This window comes from Leuciscus leuciscus (assembly GCF_965113295.1).
Source record: "Leuciscus leuciscus genome assembly, chromosome: 17".
Classification (NCBI taxonomy): Eukaryota; Metazoa; Chordata; class Actinopteri; order Cypriniformes; family Leuciscidae; genus Leuciscus; species Leuciscus leuciscus.
In genome coordinates, this window is record NC_138741.1 from 29,331,871 (window position 1) to 29,352,008 (window position 20,138).

The window sequence follows — 20,138 nt, forward strand, 5'->3', positions numbered from 1 at the left end:
ATATCTATTAACCAGACACGGAGCCAGAGTTTGAGCAGTGGGTGACTCTATACAGTAAGTGTCTCCCAACCATGTAAAGTAAATGAAAATGTAATTAGGCACTAGTTTTAGCATTTTTAATCTTGCCAATGTTGCATATACTCTTAAAATTTGGCAAGTGTAATTTGTAGAGGAAAATCAATCAGCTAGATAGATAAAAGCCAATGATAAAACTCTTTTAGACATAACTTGTGTGGTTTTCGACCAGAATTATGTCACTTCTTGAAGAAAATTGGCTTTTTTCTTCTTCTAATGAAATAAGTGTAAATCATTTGTCATGGATTTTTGTGAAATGCTGTTTCTAGCCAGACATGTTGGTTGATGAAGCCTCTTCCATCTCAAGTGTTGAGCTTCTCATGGAAGTTCCCATCTTCTCGTCTTTTAAAGGCGAGAGTCTGTGGCCATCCGGTGGTTTGCGCTACTATTGGATGAAACCGCTGTGTCGATATTAAGCACAATGTGGGAAGCTTTGGCAGCTGCAGTGTGGGAAAAACTGTGAATAAAGGCCTTCAGATTTTGTAAATAGCTCTCTTGTATTGGACACTCGAGCCATCTGTAATGAATGTCAGCTTTTGCTATGAATGAGTGATGCCTTTTTATTACCCAATTGAGGGCTTAACTGTGTGTTAATTGCCATTTTATGAACATTTACTCGCTGGGATGGCAATAACAGAATCTATTTTAGATTATTTATCTAAAGATTTTGAGGTTTCACTTATAGTGATTGTGAAACATGTTGGGCAAGAGCTTAAAATTTGCTATCTGTAGAATGAAAGGTAAAGTGGGTTATAATTTTTCTGAAATGTTTTTGACTTGCAGGTTTGCCCTTGGTGACGCTCGAAGACCCTTGCACGAGACCGCCGCCCTGGTGGAAGACATAGTGCACACTCAGCTCATCAACCTCGTAAGTGTGAACATCAGTCTTCTTGTACTTCCACAATGTGACAGATATTTGGGGATTTGATTGGCTTCTGAAAAGTAGGCAAAAATAATATTCATTTTCCCTGCTATGCAGTTCTATTTTATTTAGAACTTTTTTTTCTTTAGAAGAATGCGGTGTGCTCTATTTTAATGAAATGTAAATATGCAGACCAATGAAGCAATGAAGTGAATTTATTTTGGATTCATGTTGTTCATAATTTCAATATAAACTTTATGGTTGAGCACATTAGCTTGTGGCTACACGTATTGGCGCGTAACTTAACAACCGCGTCACCGGTAGCACCGGTGGTGGTCCGCCAAAACACATTTTTTTGTACGTGTATGCTGTATTGCGTAAATATTATGACACGAGTTAAGCACAAAGCTTGTTTACAAAATAAATAATACGTTAGCAATTAAATGTTACATTGCAGCCATGGAAACATTTGGATTCATGCCGAATGAGAGAGGTACCCATAAAAGTGAGTGAGCCCATAAATGCTAGTTATTTTAGTCGATAAAGTTTTAAATATGGATATTTTTCTTACACGAACACATCACTTCACTTCAGAAGGCCTTTATTAACCCACTTTAACCATGGATGGCTGCACTTTGATTGACCAAAAAAAACCATACCAATTGACACCCATTATAAAGCTTGAAAGGGCCAGGACATTTTTTAATATAACTCCGATTGTATTCGTCTGAAAGAAGAATCTCATATTACACCTAGGATGGCTTCAGGGTGAGTAAATCTTGGGCTAATTTTCATTTTTGGGTGAACTATCCCTTTAAGCCGCCCAACACCACCTTGTCACCGCTGGTAGTTGGTCCATTAACAAAGCGGTGGTAAAAAACTGCCACCGTAACAGCCCTAATTGGCGAGAATAATAATTATTCAGAAAACACCTAATTCGTCCTATAGGGTTAACCAGAGTCCTTTAGCAGGTCATTTGGGGTCAGACATGAGTGCTGATAAGAGCTTAAGGTAACTAGCATAACTAGCTCGAGACATTTGCATCTGGAAAACGGTTTTACTGAAATCTGTAATTAAGTATAAATAGCATCATCAGAGGCAGCCTGTTTTCCCTCCAAAGGGAACACCACCTTCTTCAAATGCTTCCTCTGCTTTTCCAGCCTTCTGAAATGGATCACATTCAGTCCGACCGCTGCAATGTGATATGAGAATTGCGCCGAGTTAAGTAAATAACTGTGCTTACAAAGCCAATTGCTTTCACTGCTTGGATAAACACCGTTCCTCCCCGGCTTACACCTTGTCATGCCGTTACCACAAGCAAATCAAAACACTGACTGTAACAGACCAGAATTCCCCTGAACAGAGCCCAACAAATATCACCGGGAAGCAGCCTGCGCTTTACTGGCACGCTGACTCCAGATATAATTGGTTACGCTCAGAGGGCGCCTTGAGTTTGGAAACTCACTCTGAGAATTATCTTGTAGGGGTCACGTAGCAAACTCTGACACGTTGCGGTGGTTTTAACCTTTCACCCTGTAGCTGCACGGTGCCCTCTCTCGCCTAAAGGAGTAAAGCAGCTTTTAACATTCATTGTTTTAACCTTTAGCCCGTTGAGTTGGAGAGCTCTTAAATCAGGCAAGCTGGTGGTCCGCAGGTTCTGCTTGGATTTATTTTGTATGCTCAAATTAAACGTGGTACATTTGTTTCTCTTCTCGGAGCCAAACCATCACAGTGGCTGAATCTGTCATATAGAAGCGGAATATGAATGCGAACACAAGCCGAATCAAACTAAATATTTGCGCAGCGCTGGTACGCTTTTGGCAACAAACGATTTCAGACCCTGTTATTACCAGAATGTTAAAATCGACCCATTTTTCTTTGACACTGATTTGGGGTCTTGCAGTTTTCAGAGCAAAAGGTTCCACATTTTATTGTGAAGATCAATGGAGTTTGTTCTGACGCTTTCCGCATTACGAGGGCCCTCATATGTTCCCCTTCCCGCTGAAGAAAGCTCTAGTAGCCTAATCAACTAAGATACATATACATTTTCTACTACTATCTCTTTTAATATTTTAAACTTTGTATGATATGATAAGCTACATGATATTTCTTTGTCTCACTCTCTCGGAGATGGCATTTATGCAGGTATATACTTTATAATTTGTTCAGCTTTGCATTTTTGTCTTTTATTTATCATTATTGTTTTAATTAGAAGATAACTGAATATTTATTTATCGGATCACGAAAGGTCCTCAAGCCGAGACTCGAACTCATGTTGCCCGATGCACAAACGCATTACACCTCAATTACAACTCATTGCACTGCCTATACGAGGCTACCGGCTCCAACAGTTAAAAGATATTTAAATGTTATAACCGTAATTAAAAAAATTGGATCAGTTATACAAGGCATTGTTGTTCAGTGATAACTACGAAGAAAACAGATACCATAGACATAACGGTCTTCTCAAGTAATTGTACGAACTTCCCGGTGAAGCCCCGCCCACTTCTGGTTTTATTCGAATACAGATACAAATAATTTTGCGATTGTTACAGATATGTTCCCATCTGCACACCCCTACTATATTCACTGGCTTCCAGTTACGCCCGTACGAGAGTCTAGTTCTGACGGAAGAGTGAAATCTGATCCGACGTATTGACAAACTCAGACGCACAGAGGATAGAGCAACACAAAACACCATTCACGAATTAGAAGTCTAAAATGAGAATATTTAAAGAGAAATGTCAGAGGAGCTTGAGTTTGTTGCCCATCCCTGTTTGTTTGAACCGCGAGAGACATCTACTCTCACCGAAGCTTACGCTACACCTACATCCTTAGGGGTGGTAGTGGCGCAATGGATAAGACACATGCCTTTGGTGTGAGAGACCCGGGTTCGAATCCACTGTGAGACTCCAATGTGTCCCTGAGCAAGACACTTAACCCCTAGTTGCTCCAGAGGTGTGCGACCTCTGACATATATAGCAATTGTAAGTCGCTTTGTATAAAAGCGTCAGCTAAATGAATAAATGTAAATGTAAAATGTAATGTAAATCCTATGTCATGCGTCGGGTCAGAGGTCACTCTTCTGCCAGAACTCAACTCTCTCGTTAATGTGCGAACGGCCGTAACCGGAAGCTAGTGATTTACAGTTTATAAAGTTATGATTATAAGGCCTTTATCAACCCCCTGGAGCCGTATTGATTACTTTTATGATGGATGGATGCGTTTTTTTGGGATAAAAAAAAATGGTACCATTCACTGCCATTATAAAAAGCTTGGAAGAGCCAATATATTTTTTGATATAACTCTGATTGTGTTTGGCTGAAAGAAGAAAGTCATATACACCTAGGATGGCCTGAGGGTGAGTCAATTATGGGATCATTTATTTCTTGGGTGAACTAATCCTTTAAGAGTGTTTAACTTTCTTCTCCTGTGTTCTATTCTTCTGTAATCCAGAATGGCAGCACAGCTGAAAGGTTTTCTGTGTGGTGCCCTTTACTCTACTGGTGTGCATTTGCATTTCCTTCAGCCTGAAGCTTATTCATTTTACTTTTGGTGTGAAAGGGCCTTTCCATTTGGCAAAAATATGACTTTTGTTTCTTTTTTGTTGTTAAAATCAAATAAGCAAGCCCAGCCCAGGGTGTGAAAGAATAACGCAAAAGTAACTCAATGCATTACTTTCCATAATAAGTAACTAAGTAATGCAATTAGTTACCTTTTTTAGGGAGTAGCGCAATATTGTAACACATTACTTTTAAAGATAACTTTTCCCAACACTGAGGATCAGTGTACAAACAACGAACTGAATGAAATTAACTCTAATGTGGGTTAAAGTTGCATCTTTAACAATTGCTGGAATCAGATCATAAGTAAATTATGCTGAGTAGGACATCCCAGAATCACTCACTCACTTCTTAATATCAAATGAAGAACCTCCGCTATTTTCCTCATGCCATCTCTTAAGCATATTTTATGAAATTGTTCTGACTTTTGTATAACAAAGTCCACCCTGAGACCATTTCAGAGTTCAGAGTTTTAATCCAAAGCAAATTATATAGGTTTATAAATTGCTCCTTTATAGCATTTTAACTTGTTACTCGCCATGAAAATAGTCAAGGAAGCTGGCATGATGTTAAGGCACAATAAATAACCAACCAATCAGTTGGTTGTATTATAAATCACATTATTAAAATCTAAATCGAGCCCACATGCCATCATGTAAAACTACAGATATACATGATAAAGCTGTGACATACTTTGTTTTGCATGTCATTCACAGCATATTTTCAATTTAATGAACTCAAGAAAGTAATGATTAATGTTTCAGATCACCAGACATCGAGCTTTGAAGAACGTCTCAGGGAACGTCTCATCCGCCTTTCAGCACCTTGTAATTTCCTTGAAGTGGTCGATCTACTTGTGTTTTCTTCATTTGACAATCCCAGAATGACACGGTCTGTTTGGCATTACGGCACTATTTTCGTGTTTATTTTCTCAGCACTATACATAACCCGCTCGTCTCAGCAGTGAGCACTAAACAGGGCATGATGGTGATAACCTTTCATTAATTTTGGGTTTCCTCCCTCGTGGATTTATTATTGTTAGGAGAGGCCAGGTGTTGCGCTGCTCGGACTGTAATTGTGAGCAAGCTACTTAGTCGAAGACCACAGCGGTAATAAACCAAATTGCACAATAAATCCTTCCCAGATGGCCTGCAAAACAGTGCACACCACTCTGTCAGTCTGTGTGTGTGTGTGTGTGTGGTGTGTGTGACAGAAGACATGAAGTTAAATTTTTACACCTCACGTACTCTCTCGGGTGTCTGTGACTTACTGCCTCGTGATTTATGGTGTCTCGGGTCAGTTTGCTGCCTGAAAAGTTAGATGTTAGTTAGTGTATGAATTTCAAATCATATTAATCATAATTTGTGTTACTCAAACAGTAGAGCACGGCGCTAGCAACGTCAAGGTGACTCACCTTCAACTCACCAATCAAACTCAAAATAAATTTGTTCTAGACGATTCATTCTTATCTGACAAGAACTTAAAGGGTTAGTAAAAAAAAGTAAAAACAATTGTCATCAGTTACTCACCCTCATATCATTCCAAACCCGTAAGACTTTTAGTTTGTCCTTGAAACATTAATGAAGATATTTTAAATAAAATCTGAGAGATCCATGTCCCTCCATTGACTGTCCACGCAACTACCACTGTGTCACTTCAAAAAGTTCATAAAGAGATCGTAAAATTAGTCCATTTGAATAGAGCGATTTATTCAAAATTTTACGAAGAGACACAATCACTTTAACAGATCGTATTTATGCTTTTATATGAGACAAAAAAGGTATTTTGAAAAATGCCTCGTTTTTTATTTGTTTGTCTGTACAATAAAAGTAAATGGCGTCCAATGTTGTTCAAAATATGTTTTGTCGAATTTGAATCGAATTTGAGGTTTTCATTTCATAAAATTTCACCAAGCCCTTGAGCGATCCCTTTGCTCCAAATTACAAATGAACTTCTCAAATTATCTTTATTTGTACGTTTTTTTAGGTGTACTCTCCTAAATATTTATTTTGGTTTGTTTTAATCCATGAAAAAATTTCATTTTTCTCAGCCCACTTCTCGGCGACACTGCTTCACCTAAGCACAAGTTTGGTATAGTTGTTTGGTAAGTTTGGTATCGTTGTAAAGCAAAGCATTCCAACTTTGTAAATATTCATAGCGAATTCTCAATGGACCAATGAACCAATGAAATGTGATTTTGAAATTCATGCTGATGTAAAAAATTCCAGCTTGTTGCTAAGCAGTCACAATAATGCCTTCGGTGATTAATCAAAACACCCCATGCTGTGGCGCATTGTGGTATCATGGGATATCCATCCTCTGAAAGCACGAAAAAGAAACTTTTCAAGTGTTTTTTTTTTTTTTTTTTTAATGATAAACAGTTTTGGTACTTGATTTCTTGGAGCAAAACCAGTTGAGAAACACTGATCTGAAATGTTCAGTCCAAATCCTTTGGGTTGTTGCTGAGTCACAGTCTCCTGTGATGTCAGTCATGCATGTGTGAAGTTTTCTGTGAACAGAAAGGACGGCCGGTAGTTGAAAGCAGATTGGTCAGGACCTTTTGTTTAACTCACTGAAGGACTTTGAGTGCTTGTACATTGACAGACGGTCAGGAATGATGACGCTGACCATGAGTCAGTCTTTTGTGGAGCATCTCTCCATTGTGTGCCATACAAGCTGATGTTTACGGGATCCTTACAGTGACCTCTAGTGCTCGACTCCATACTGTATGTGAGATGCTGTTATTTTACCTCTAAAATAGCTGCGTCATTCACATTCTTCAGTTGTTTTTAAAATACAAATATGATTGTGTTGTAATTTAAGGTTTAAGATGATCAAGCTGATATGATTACCTTTAAAAATGATGAGTTGTAAAAATGATTGTACTGGGGGTATCGGGTTTGTATATTTCCATTTATTTCTTCCATTTCCTATAGCGTTCTTTAAATTATCTTCTTTTGTGTTCCGTAGAAGAACTAAAGTTCCATTTCTTTATTTCCATTGAAGCTTCAGCTACATTTAAAGATGTTCTTCAGTTAAAGACTGGGTATGACTCTTGCAGAGACAGATGATGGAGTTTTATTAGTTTAGGTTCTGTAATCTGTGTGGGAAGTTGTTAATCCAGCATCAGACTTCCTCCTAATGGAATGACTGGTTGGAGAATAACCAAACATGCCTGTGAAAAGCCTTCACGTTTCTCCTGACATGTGAAACAGAGTTCACTTGGCGTTTTCCTGTAGCACCAGGTGCAGATGTTGGCAGGCTTTATTCCCAAGGAGTTTTTCCTGATTCCAGTCTTTCTATCAGTCTCAAGGGTCTTGTTTTTTGCAATGACAGCAATTTTGCTATACAACTTTTTCAGTACGGACCACCATTGTAAATTTGATTAGTGCATGTGAAAATTGCCCTAGTCTGTACTTCTAATGAATATATTTATGAGTCCAATGTACCAATCAATTTAATTACCAGTAGCCAGCTGGTGAAGTCAAGTTCAGGGATTTATTTTGGTCTCCCAGAAGATGGAAATATTTTCCCCTTGATGTCCATATAGGTACTTTAGAAGACTATTTTTATATATATATATCACACCTATAACATTTAAAGTTTTTTTTATTTTTTTAAATATAGATTTTTATATTGTAATAATTTCGCATTTAATCTCCAAATTAACACAATTTTTCTATTGGCCCAGTCAGACATGCTCAGATTTTTACATGCCCTGTCAAAATTAACAAAAAGTTATTGGGCCCTATTTTAACAATCTAAGCGCATGTCTAAAGCACATGTCACAAGTGCACTTAGGACGTGTCCGATTCGGACAGTGGATTCCACTTTTGCTAGTTTAATGACGGAAAAAATGGTCGGTGCACCCGGCGCATGGTCTAAAGGGTTGTCCGTATTCTCTTAATGAGTAATGGGTGTGTTTTGGGCGTAACGTGCAATAAACCAATCAGAGTCTCATCTCCCATTCCCTTTAAATGCCAGTTGCACTCGCGCCATGGCGGATTCGCTATTTACATGGCGGAATTTGATAGTGGAAAGACTGAACGCTTCTCCAGAGTACGCAAGCAGACCATCTACGGGTCAAGCCGGATTCCACCATATTTTTATGTACACAATAATAATCTTTTACATTGTAATCCTTTTATTTTAATTTGGCATGTTTGTTTGCTGCTGCCGCCTGTGTGTTTAAAGGAGTCATAACCTAGTATTACCTTGGATACCCACGCTCTATTATAGTCTTTCAGGCCCTTCTAAAAAAGAAAAGTGAAAAAAAAAATAAACACAGAGCTCCTCTGACCCTTATTTCTGAAGGCATTATTGTCTCGCGAGATCTGATGCGATATTTTGGCTGTCGTGGACGGTCATTTTAATAATGCAAATGAGGGGCGCGTTGATTGGTGGCAGGAAGGAGGGGGGTTGACACCGCAGGTAACTTCAGCATATCATTCCAAAATGACATCATGGCGCAAGTTGTGAATGAACCCGACCTGGCCGAGACCTACGGAATTCAACCGTATATGCACGAGCCAGACTCTGAACCTGAGCTGGAAAGGGAAGATGTAGAGTCGATGGAAGGACTTCTACATCAAGATGTCTCTGAATGGTAAAGACAATCATTTTGCCTGAGACATACATTATACCTTTTATTTAATGTAGATTACATTAACGGAGATGTAGTCTACTTTTTTTTATCAGCTTACAGTGGTTATTGAGATCAACGTTTGCTATCATGTGGTGTTTTTGCCTTGTTTCACGTTGTGGTTTTTTAGACATTCAAATTTGTGAACGATTCCGGCGTAAAATGATTAGCACAGACACCTAACGTTAAGCCAGTGGGAAGGGTTGTAGGAACCGCGTCATTAAAAATGAATTTAATCCACTGGTCCCTGACAGCTTGGTCCGTTCTTGGGAGAGAAAACACATTTAAGTTACATGTTGATTCTGGCAGTCAACAACAGAGCAACTCACGTGTGCACTACGTTTCTGCATCTTTCGCGACTGAATATGAGGGGGAGAGGGGCAGGGCAGGCTTCCTGCAGCATAGGTCTGCGGTGTCCATATATGGTATATCCTGCCCCGTCTTGACGTCAAGTCGGGGCAGAAATTAAAATCTCGTATTTGAGTGCGCGTGCACGTGGGCTGGTTTACGAACCCAGGGGTAAACAAACGCTTCACTTTTAAATATCGGCTTCCCGGCCAGTGTATAATCGTTAGGCAATCATAACATACATTGATTCTCGTGGAAAAGTGAAAATTACAGGTGATGACTCCTTTAATAAGCAGAGTGTACGCGCGTTGTGGACCCGCCTCTAGGCGCACATTACTAACGCGCTCTTTAAATAACAAAAAAATTTTTTTTTTGTTATTTAAAGAGCGCGTTAGTAATGTGCACCTAGAGGCCGATCCACAACGCGCTTTTTTTTCTCCTTTTCTTTATTTATCCTTAATGACAAACAGAAGCAGGTTTATTAGGCTGCTGTCACTTTAAGACCTGCCGCACATGATGTGGATCTGACATGCATCCCATTTTCTCATAACTCTTTAAGTTAAATAATCGCAAAGAGTTTTGTGCTTTGCTTCTAATAGTAAGGGATCATTGTCAAAGTTGCATTAAATTATTGAAAGTGAATGCATGATAATGTACATATGCATTCATTTATTTATGCATATAATAAAATAAAATAAAAACTATGAGCTATGTTCCTGTGACACTGTTCAAATCTGCACAGAAACCATTCAAGCCACAGCTACATAACACAGTTCAACATAAGCTCAAAAGTGGCACTTTAGACAGTTTGAGAGAGAGAGAGAGAGAGAGAGAGAGAGAGGTGCTACGATACTGCAGTCATATAAATTATTTCGTGAATAATGCCAATGTAGAATTTTATGTTTCTCTTTAATCCTACTAATAAAAATGTTTTAAAAATGTTTAAACCTTTTGTAACGTTAGCTACAAGAGCACTGTTCCTCACCCTCCCTTTTGAAGTTTCTTTACAATTTGTCCTCTGAATACAAGTTATAGCACAAAAAAAAGTACAACTTATCAAAATGTATCATGTCTCAATTATCACTCAATCACTGTTTCAACCGCGTAAAGATGCCCATAAACCAGCTCGTGAACTGTCACTTAACGTTGTATTTACCTCGGTTTGTTAGTTAACTATAGAAAAAACACTAGAGAGGAGCTTATTTACTGTTAATTATATATGTATGTTTGAAGAAATGAAGAGTGTTTATGAAACTACCTTATGTGCAAATGAGTTGTATACTATAAATGAAACTGAGTTGAATTATTATTTCTGAAAATAAAATGCAGTTGAATATAATAGTTTGGGCTCTATTGTTAATTTCAACCTTTAATATTATAGTAATGCACGACGTGAGAGGGTTCCCTATAGAGTTTACACCATTAGCTGGGAGAGATTTTGTTTGTTTTTTCCCTTAAAGGGATACTTCACCTCTGGAAAGATGAATGTGTATTTAAAAAGGGTCATTTATGTAAAAGAAATGTGGAATTATTTTTTGAATTTGGAGCTTTCTAGACTGAGAAAAGCCAGAAAATGTATTTTTGGCTTATGTGGATGAAAGACAACAACTCCCAGAATGCACTTGCTTCGCTGCCCTAGGAGGCCACTCCCAAGCCACGCCTACCGGTTAGAGAGCGCAGTTGAAAACAACAAGGCTAGGCTACTAAGAGTCTCCGTGACGAGTCTGCCCGGGATTTCGAGATCGCCCAAAATGTCCGGGATTCGGCTTTTGCATTCTACAGTCGCCATTCATTATGTTTACTGTGGCGAGCAGGACGAGGCTGAGGGCCGCAGGAGAACGGCACGAGGCCGGTGGCGTGATTACTGATGAGCGACACCTGTGAAACGCACCGGTCTCGTATCTCTCACGGAGGAGCGGGAATTTACTTAGCAATGTTAAAACGCACATCAACCGATCACTTGTTTAGCGTTCATGTAAACACTACATTCAGATTCACCAATCGGAATGAATTCAGTTAGATTGAAACAAAAGGTGTGCATGTAAACAATGAATGGCGACTGCAGAAAGCAAAAGCTGAATCCCGGACATTTTGGGCGATCTCGACGGCCGGACATGTCCGGGAAAAAGAGGATGGTAACCCCTACTACTCAGCTTTCTCCTACTACTCAGCTTTCTCCACAGAACAAGAGCCTGCTAGCTTAGCTTCCAAAGAAAGACGGCTGATACTATGTGTACATTCTGTGAGTGAGATCCCACCCTCTATGGGCGGGTTGAAAACATGTGGGACAGCCCCTACTACTGGCTGTAGTCTTTAGCCTCTGGCCAAAAAATCCTCCGATGACGCAAAATGACGATTTTTGCGTCATCAGAGGATTTTTTCCAGACAAAAAATACATAAATCTCTCGTCTCAGGGGTATATGAGGGTGGAAAGCACGGTAATTCGAAAATACTACAGGTTTTCTACTAATACAAAGCATAATGCTAAAGCCTGAAGTATACCTTTAAGAAAATTCTGAATCATCGGCTATTGGTTTTTGTGGAGATGATAGATAGATAGATAGATAGATAGATAGATAGATAGATAGATAGATAGATAGATAGATAGATAGATAGATAGATAGATAGATAGATAGATAGATAGATAGATAGATAGATTAGGAAGGTAGATAGGAAGATAGATAGGAAGATAGATAGATTGATTCATATATTTTAAATAACTGATATTTAAATATTAATGAGAAAATGGTAATGCAAATTAGGGGGAAATGTGCTCTAATGCTGAATACTATGCAAAAAAAAAATGTTTTCACGTTTTGTGAGATGCAAACCATCTGTTCAGTCTAACAGTCAATTTCTTTTTTAAAGTAAAATGATTTTTCAAGTTGCATTACTGAATATTTCAACTTGAAATACTAAAATAACATACAAAAAAAAACGAATAAATACAATTAATAAAACTATAGACATGTTTTTTTTAAATGACAAAAACTGTAAAATTACTAAACATTTTAACTAATATTTAAGTGAAAAAATTGAATTGAATACAAAATATTAACAAAACCTATAATAGTATATCAGTGGAACTAAAATAACACTCCTATTTACTGAATATAATATGTTTTTGTGTTTGACTTAAAGGCAGGGTAGGTAAAACATTTATTAAAAACTTTCTTCCAAATTTGTTTAAACTTTATATATATCAATGCATAATTAAAATGTAAGAACTCTGATAAAAAGAGTATAAAAATTGAGTGACTCTAGACCGTTTAATCTGTATTAAACACAGCTCATTATTTCCATTCGGGACGAAACATAGGATTGGCTTAGGCGGCTGTCACTCTCTCGCAACCATGGCAACCACCCATTTGCCACACAGAACCTGCCCACTTGCGCGTCCCGTTTGATTTGAGGAATTCAAGAGGCACCTAGGAATACCAAAACAATGGCAGAGAAAGAGCAAGCAAAATTCACAGTACCGGCCTATGCAGTTAGTGAAGGCAAACCAGGCAAAAAAAGGAAGACAGTAACAGTACAAGAAAAGGCATTGAACAAAAAGTCTTTGGATAAACAAAGAAATAAAACGCGAGTTAATATCGGCGTGGCTTTCCAGCGATGGCGAGAACTGAGGGACCTCAAGGGGCTGAAAAGTGACTCCTCGATGGCTTTATTTCTGCTGGACAGGTAAATCTTTCTTTTTGTATTTTGATCATACATATTTTTTTGTTTATTTTTTCATGAAGCATGTGTCATTAGCACACGTAGCTGCGTAATATAGGCTAGCTAACATAACATTACTTAGCGAGCTGTAGTAGAGATAATCTATAATCTATCGTAGTATAATCTATTGGTCTAGCTCAAGATGATAGCTATAGTGTTGAATTGTGCATAATTTAAACTTTACCAATATCAATATGCTAGCTTGATAGTGAGTACTAAAATACATCTTATTTGTTTATATTCATAATGATAAAGTTCAATTTTTTTATTACATGTGATTCTGACATGATGTCACTGCATGCACTGCGCTCCTCTCCACTCGTCTCAGGTAAACAATGCGTCTTCAGCTCAGCTGTCGGAGTCGCGCGTTCATGTGTTTTGGGGGCGTGGCTTTGGAAGGAGCCCAGAAGGGAGGGGGTGGAGTGAATGGAAATAATGAGCTGTCTTTAAAACAGTCATGAGAGGTCTACAGACACTCGATTTTTATACTTTCTTTTTCAGAGTACTTAGATTTTAATTATGCATTGATATATATATAAAGTCTAAACAAATTTGGAAGAAAGTTTTTTTATACATTTTTTACCTACCCTGCCTTTAAGCACATTTCCTGTCTTTATTCTCATTTTATATATATATATGTATGTATGTATGTATGTATGTATGTATGTATATATACATATACATTTACTGTCTACGGCCATCCACTTCAGTCAAACGTCATTGAAGAACGTCTAAAGTTCATGTTTTTCTTTTCGTTCATGAGAGGTCTAGAACCTAATCTAACCAGATCTGTGTGTTCTGCCAGAAAACCCTCAGCAAACTTCCCAGACCTGTTTTTGTTTTTATAAATATTATATTTTGTTTACACTGTTTGCTTTGCGGACTCTGCCGTGATAGGTGGTCTATGTTAATAATGAGTGAGATAAATTTCACCGTTCACTTCTTTTTAAGCCATTGAAGAAGTGTCAGTGCTCGGCCTGGTTTTAATGTAAGAGACGTCCATTCATCCGCAGTGAGTCTGGCTAGAAGACGTCTTCCAGAGCCAGACTCAAACCTGTCCCGAAGCCCAGACGCCTGCAGGATGTTTGGGCTTGAAATGGGTTGGGATGTGGAAGTACGGCTGCCACCTCCAGTCCAGGTGCTCACGTTGACATATGTCAGAAGCGTTCGGGTGCCCGAATCAATTAGCTTCTGTCGTGTCGAGCAGGGAGGACAAATTGGCAAAGTGTTTTGTTTAAATAAATGGCCTTGGTCTAGTTTTTCCACGGGGAGCGAGGCTTGAAGGAATGTGTGGTCTCATCGTTCTTAGAAATAAGTCGTTGCAGCATCGTCCGTTGACAACATGTTTACTTATTCACACCGTAGCAAAACCATAAACTGAGACCTCCTGGCTGTGGCCGCACTGTTGGAGATTGTGTAATGTGGAATATTTATTGAGTTTTTCTATCCATCATAATGGGTTTTTTATATTGTAAATTCATGTTTTGCGTTAAGAGGCATCTTGTTTAATTGTCATTTGGGACCATTTTGCAACAAAGAAGAGATGCAGTTAGAATAAACCCTTTAACCTAAGCATTAAACTTTGGCACAAAACTCGTCCCGTTCGATTACTTTTCTAAGGCCTCAGATTTTCACCTGCTGGATGATAAAACGGGCAAAAAACTCCCTCAGTACACACTGATGATGGCTTAGGCCGAAACGCGGACATAGTAATAATACATTTATGAAAATATAACTTGAGAGTGCGGTTTTTCATCTTTATTTAAAAAAAACTCCCTCAGACATACACTGAATGGCCCGAGCCATATCTAGAGACCAGACATTGTTTATGATGTAAATGGGAAACACTTATTTTATTTATCGAACTGCCCGTCTCACAGGGAATCGGAGTTTCGGTAAACATTGATAAAGTCCGCTGCCAAACATCACCATTTAACCGCAGAACACAAGCAACACATTCCATCTTGTCGAGCCGGACGAGTTTGTGTTCTGGCGATAACGCTGCTGTGTTACTGTGTTTCACTAATTGTTTTTGACAAATGTTTTTCCTCTGATTTCTCATTGTTATGAAGCAAGACACAAGGTTGCTTGGAGACCAACACTGAAGGGTTGTTTTGGTAATTGGGGCGAATCACAAGAAATCATGTGCAGGTCATATTTCACCACAAAATAAATAAAAAAATATAAGTAATTATATGTTAGAGTAAATAACATACAATTTTTAGGACAATTTATTTGGGCTATTCACCAGGATTATTATCGTTAACTAAAACTGTAAAAAAACCTTACTTGAAACAAAATAAACATTAACAAAAAAAACAAAAAAAACATGACTTCATAACTTTAAAATCAGCTAGTTGCAAAGGCAACATTTCTCAGTGTTGTCTCATTTCAACTTGAAATACTCAAATAACAAACTAAAAAAATAAAAGTAATAAATGCAAATGAATAAACTATAGACATATTTTTTTAAATGACAAAAGCTACTAAACATTTTAACTAATATTAAATTAAATTAAAAATATTAACAAAACCTATAATAGTGTATCAGTGAAACTAAAATAACACTCCTATTTATATAATATAATATAATATAATATAATATAATATGTTTTACATTCAATATTTTCATGATATATAAAATATCTGTTCTGTTGCATTTTTGTTTTATATGGGGGAAATGTTCTTAATTGTCATAAAAAATATTCTTTATTCAAAATATATTTTCTTATTTCACTCTCTTAATTCTTGATAAAATATGACCCAATAGTGTTTTTGACAGGTGTTGTGTGATTATCCCTGTCACTTACTTCTAAAACATCACAATATTCCTTCGAAACTGCACCGTAACCAGTGGCCCTTAGGCTTGTGTTGAAAGTATAATGAAGTTTTCAGCCATCACATTACATTTTCAGGTGATGTGATCAAGCCGTGAGTGAGCTTTCCAGGTTAAGTAACCTAAAATCTGCCCGTCTGGTATAGGTGAGTTTTGAAAATATCGGCGCTTGTTTTATTTTGTCGTCTTTCAAAAGGAAATGGTGTAATTGATCTTTACAAGGACGCTGTGAGTGGAATTCTCCCCGGTCTTCCTGTTACTTTTTCCAGTGTAATCAAATAATGGATTTGGTTTCAGAGCGCCGCAGTAGCAGAGGAGAGGAAATTATCTTCAGCAGGCTTGTTTATTTGACTTCTGCCATTCTGTTGCATGAAAGCTCTGCACTGTAACATGACATGAACCAGAGACCCGCGGAGGCCAGTGTCGCTTGGAAACGTGTTGTAATTAAAATTGATCTGTCTAATTAAGGAACAAGACCTGTGTGCTTTCCACAGGCCAGGAATCTGTCTCTGAAGTCATTGGCACTGAATTCATAGTCGTGTTGAGCTCTTTCAGTGTACTGCTCTTATATGCAAGACTTTTTTTTTTTTTATACCAAGTTTTTGGGGGATTTGTATAGCATAAAGATGCATCATATTTCTGGGCTGATCTTCGTTTACTCACCTTTGTATTATATGCATATAAGTTTCTCTTTTGAAACATTTTGTTTGAGTGCTGCAATTGTTCCCTTCCAGCATTTGAAAATCACTTACATTTGGGTGACTTAATGATAACAAACTTTGATTTTGCCCACAAGAATATCAATACATTTGATTTTAGGGAACACTTTACAATAAGGTTCATTATTTAACATTAGTTAACAACTTAGTTAACATGAACTAAGAATGAACAATACTTCTGCAGCCTTTGTTAATCTTAGTTAATATTCATTTCAACATTTACTAATACCTTATTAAAATCAAAAGTTTTATTTGTTAACATTAGTTAATGCACTATGAATTGACATTAACAAACAGTGAACAGCTGTATTTTTATTAACTAACATTAACAGATTAATAAATACTGTAACAAATGTATTGCTCATGGTTAGTTCATGTTAGTAAATACATTAACTAATGTTAACTAATGAACCTTATTGTCAAGTGTTACTGATTTTTGTGTTTTTCAGCATGGGTTAGAAGACAGGGCCAGCTGTCAATCAAACCATCACTGGCCCCTCCCTCCACTCCTGTGTTTACATATCGGATTCAGCCATCTGTGTTTTCAGTGAAACCATAAACGATAATATCGAGATGGGTAAAAACACCCTCAATCTTATGAATACCTCTGTAGAATGATAACTCAGGCATTTCAGAAATGGTAAAACAGTCCTTCGCCGCTCAAGTAAACTGTCAACAGCCTGGAAAAAGTCCACAGAGATCCCAGTGTTCGTGGAGTCTCTGAGCCATCCCGAATGGAACAACCGGGCCGACTTCATTTAGCCTCACGGCTTTGATCAACCTGTAAAATTAGAGCAATTACTAAAATTAATCTGATATTTTGCAGAAGACCGTTTTATGAGCCAGGAATTGCAAATGGTACGGAAAAACCTTCCTTAAGCCTGAAAAGAGCCATACTGTGAGACTTTTAAGGGATCTTTTTTTTTTTTTTTTTTGGGCCAAACTCAATGAAAACTTTTCCTTAAAATGGATTTGTGTGCATTTAAAGAAATAAATGATTATTAAAATGCGTTTTTATTCCTAGTTTTCTATTGCAGATTAAGTCGAATAGGTCATACAAGTTAATGTACAACGAGTCAAAATGCAGAGTATATCAGAATACTGTCCTTTATAAATATAATTCCTCAGGAAAGTGGTTCTGGTTTCCGAGGATGATGGGAATTTTGGCTCGGATGCGTGCGGAGAGTGAGGGATGAGATTTTGCATACTTACGGCCATTTTTGTCTATTAAAAACTATTCCGCTGTGAAACGGTGGGACAGACATGGCAGTCGGTATGTCAACCTTGGTGTGATGCCAGGCCAGAGAGATCTATATTAAACTCTTCTGGCGCGGGGCGGTAAATGCTCCCCCTGTGTGTGCATGTGTGGGGTCCGTTCTGCTCGCAGACTTCACGCTCACATGTACGCTCGCGAGCAAATATATTTATGACCAGCAAATGTTTACAGACGCTGAGAATTGCTTGTGTGTATTCCAGGACTCAAGGTGGATTAAGTTTTTACCTCTTCATGAAGAATAGCATCTTTTTCTTTTTTGGACGAGCTGTAGTCAGTTCTGTGAGTTTAATTGGCCCCACACTCCAGAGTCAAGGATATTTCAAGGGCCCTTCAGTGGCTTTACCAACAAGAGCTCTTTATTGAGGATAGCATGTCGATAGGTTTTTTCCATTGCCTTTTCAGTTTAAATTTAAAGTGATTTTAAATAAAAAAAAGTTTTATTTAGTTCAAGTCCAAATAGGTGGATCTCACTAATTTCTCCAAATTAAAAGGGAATGAAACTTATTTTTAGGTGCAGTTAAGCACATTTTCAAATATAAACCAAAGCATATAAATCCTGTAAATAATCAATCACAATTCAATTTTTTAAATGGAAAAAAAAGTCTTAACAGTGCTTTAAATAGGCTTCATGTTTTTGTGAGATTCATCCAGATATTTTTTGATGCTTAATGTCATCTTTTAAGTTATTTTATTCTTTGAAGTAGGGCTGTGCAACAATTAATCGCGATTAATCATGATTAATCGCATCCAAAATAAATGTTTGTGTTTTACATAATATTTGTGTATACTGTTTATAATTATTTTGTATATATAAATACACCCACATGCATGTATATATTTAAGAAAAATGTGTTATTTATATATACAATATTTAGATATAGATATATAAATATATCTACAGTATATACATGCAAATATTTCTCAAGTATGTACATGCATGTGTGTGACGTACAAAATAATTATACACAGTACACACACATATATTATGTAAGATATTATGCACTGTAAAAAGATGTTGTTTTAACTTTAATTAAGTAACCTGGTTGCCTTAAAATTTTAAGTTCATTGAAATTGAAAAATGTTGTTAATACAACGAAGGAGATTGATTTAATCATCAGAAACTCAAAATATTATGATATCTGAACCACATAAATAATCTAAGTTGATTTGACAAAAGAAAAAATGTTGTGATTACAAATCATGACAATATATTTTTTACAGTGTGTAAGTACATCAACTTTTATTTTGGATGCGATTAATCGCAATTAATCATTGCACAGCCCTACTTTGCAGGTATTTGCTTTACATTTTTCAGATTGTATTTTATTCTCATATATAAGTGCGTCCTCAACATGAAATCAACTTTTTAACTAAGGAAGCCATGTGCACAAGTAATCAAATCTTGCTCTTTTTGTATGTTTGTTATTATATACGTCACAGATCATTAGTTGTGGTTTAGTTCAGTTCAGTTCAGTATATTTATATAGCACTTTTCATATACGGTTCCAAAGCAGTTTTACAAAGAATAGTTTTGTTAAACTCAATCCTCCTTTTTTCTTTTTCTTTTGTAAGAACGGGTTTAAAAATATCAGTAAGTTAACACTACAGTCCTTCCATGAGATTTGCCATAATTCTAGAGCATTCATGGGATACGTTGATTTACATAAGAACAGCTATCATTTCCACCATGATGGATGAGCTGTTTTTCCTCTTTTGGCAACAAAGTGAAATTATAGCACTTCACCAGACATATTTCATTACAGGTTTTTTTGTCCTTCTCAAGCTTAAAGATTTATTTGCATGTGATTTAGACATTCCTCTGTAAACCTCTCATGCACTGGCTGATAAAAAGGTCGAGCTGATTATGTCTTTTTAATCTTTACATTAAACCAGGACACATAAAACACTGCTACAAGTAATTAATCCTATTTCTAGGCTGTTTATCTTGTTTCCATATCCAGACCACCATCACGTGGTATTTTGCTGTGGTCTGTTCATCTTTATCCGTTGTTTTGATCCGTTTCTCTCTGTTTACATTGCAGACAAGGACATTTTCTGTCACATTTGAGTGAAATAGTCATACGTTCTTGTATAAGA

At 37.2% G+C, this 20,138-nt stretch overlaps 1 protein-coding gene and 1 long non-coding RNA gene across 5 annotated transcripts in view; one reads left to right on the forward strand and one right to left on the reverse strand.

Moving 5' to 3' along the window:
• Nucleotides 1-20,138, forward strand: part of supt3h (SPT3 homolog, SAGA and STAGA complex component) — a 126,596-nt gene that overhangs the window by 62,994 nt on the left and 43,464 nt on the right. For all 3 annotated transcript variants that reach the window (XM_082143573.1, XM_082143574.1, XM_082143575.1), the window contains exon 3: nt 859-943. In XM_082143573.1, coding sequence (XP_081999699.1) covers nt 859-943 — 85 coding nt within the window. The remainder of the gene's footprint in view (nt 1-858; nt 944-20,138) is intronic.
• LOC309479535 lies at nt 13,885-15,755 on the reverse strand. Of its 2 annotated transcripts, none has more exons than XR_014199279.1 (3): nt 15,540-15,755; nt 14,998-15,498; nt 13,885-14,887 (listed from the first exon to the last, which is right to left on the reverse strand). It is a non-coding gene; the product is annotated as an uncharacterized lncRNA (long non-coding RNA). The 2 variants fall into 2 exon arrangements; XR_014199280.1 differs by having other exon boundaries at nt 14,998-15,476; nt 15,522-15,755.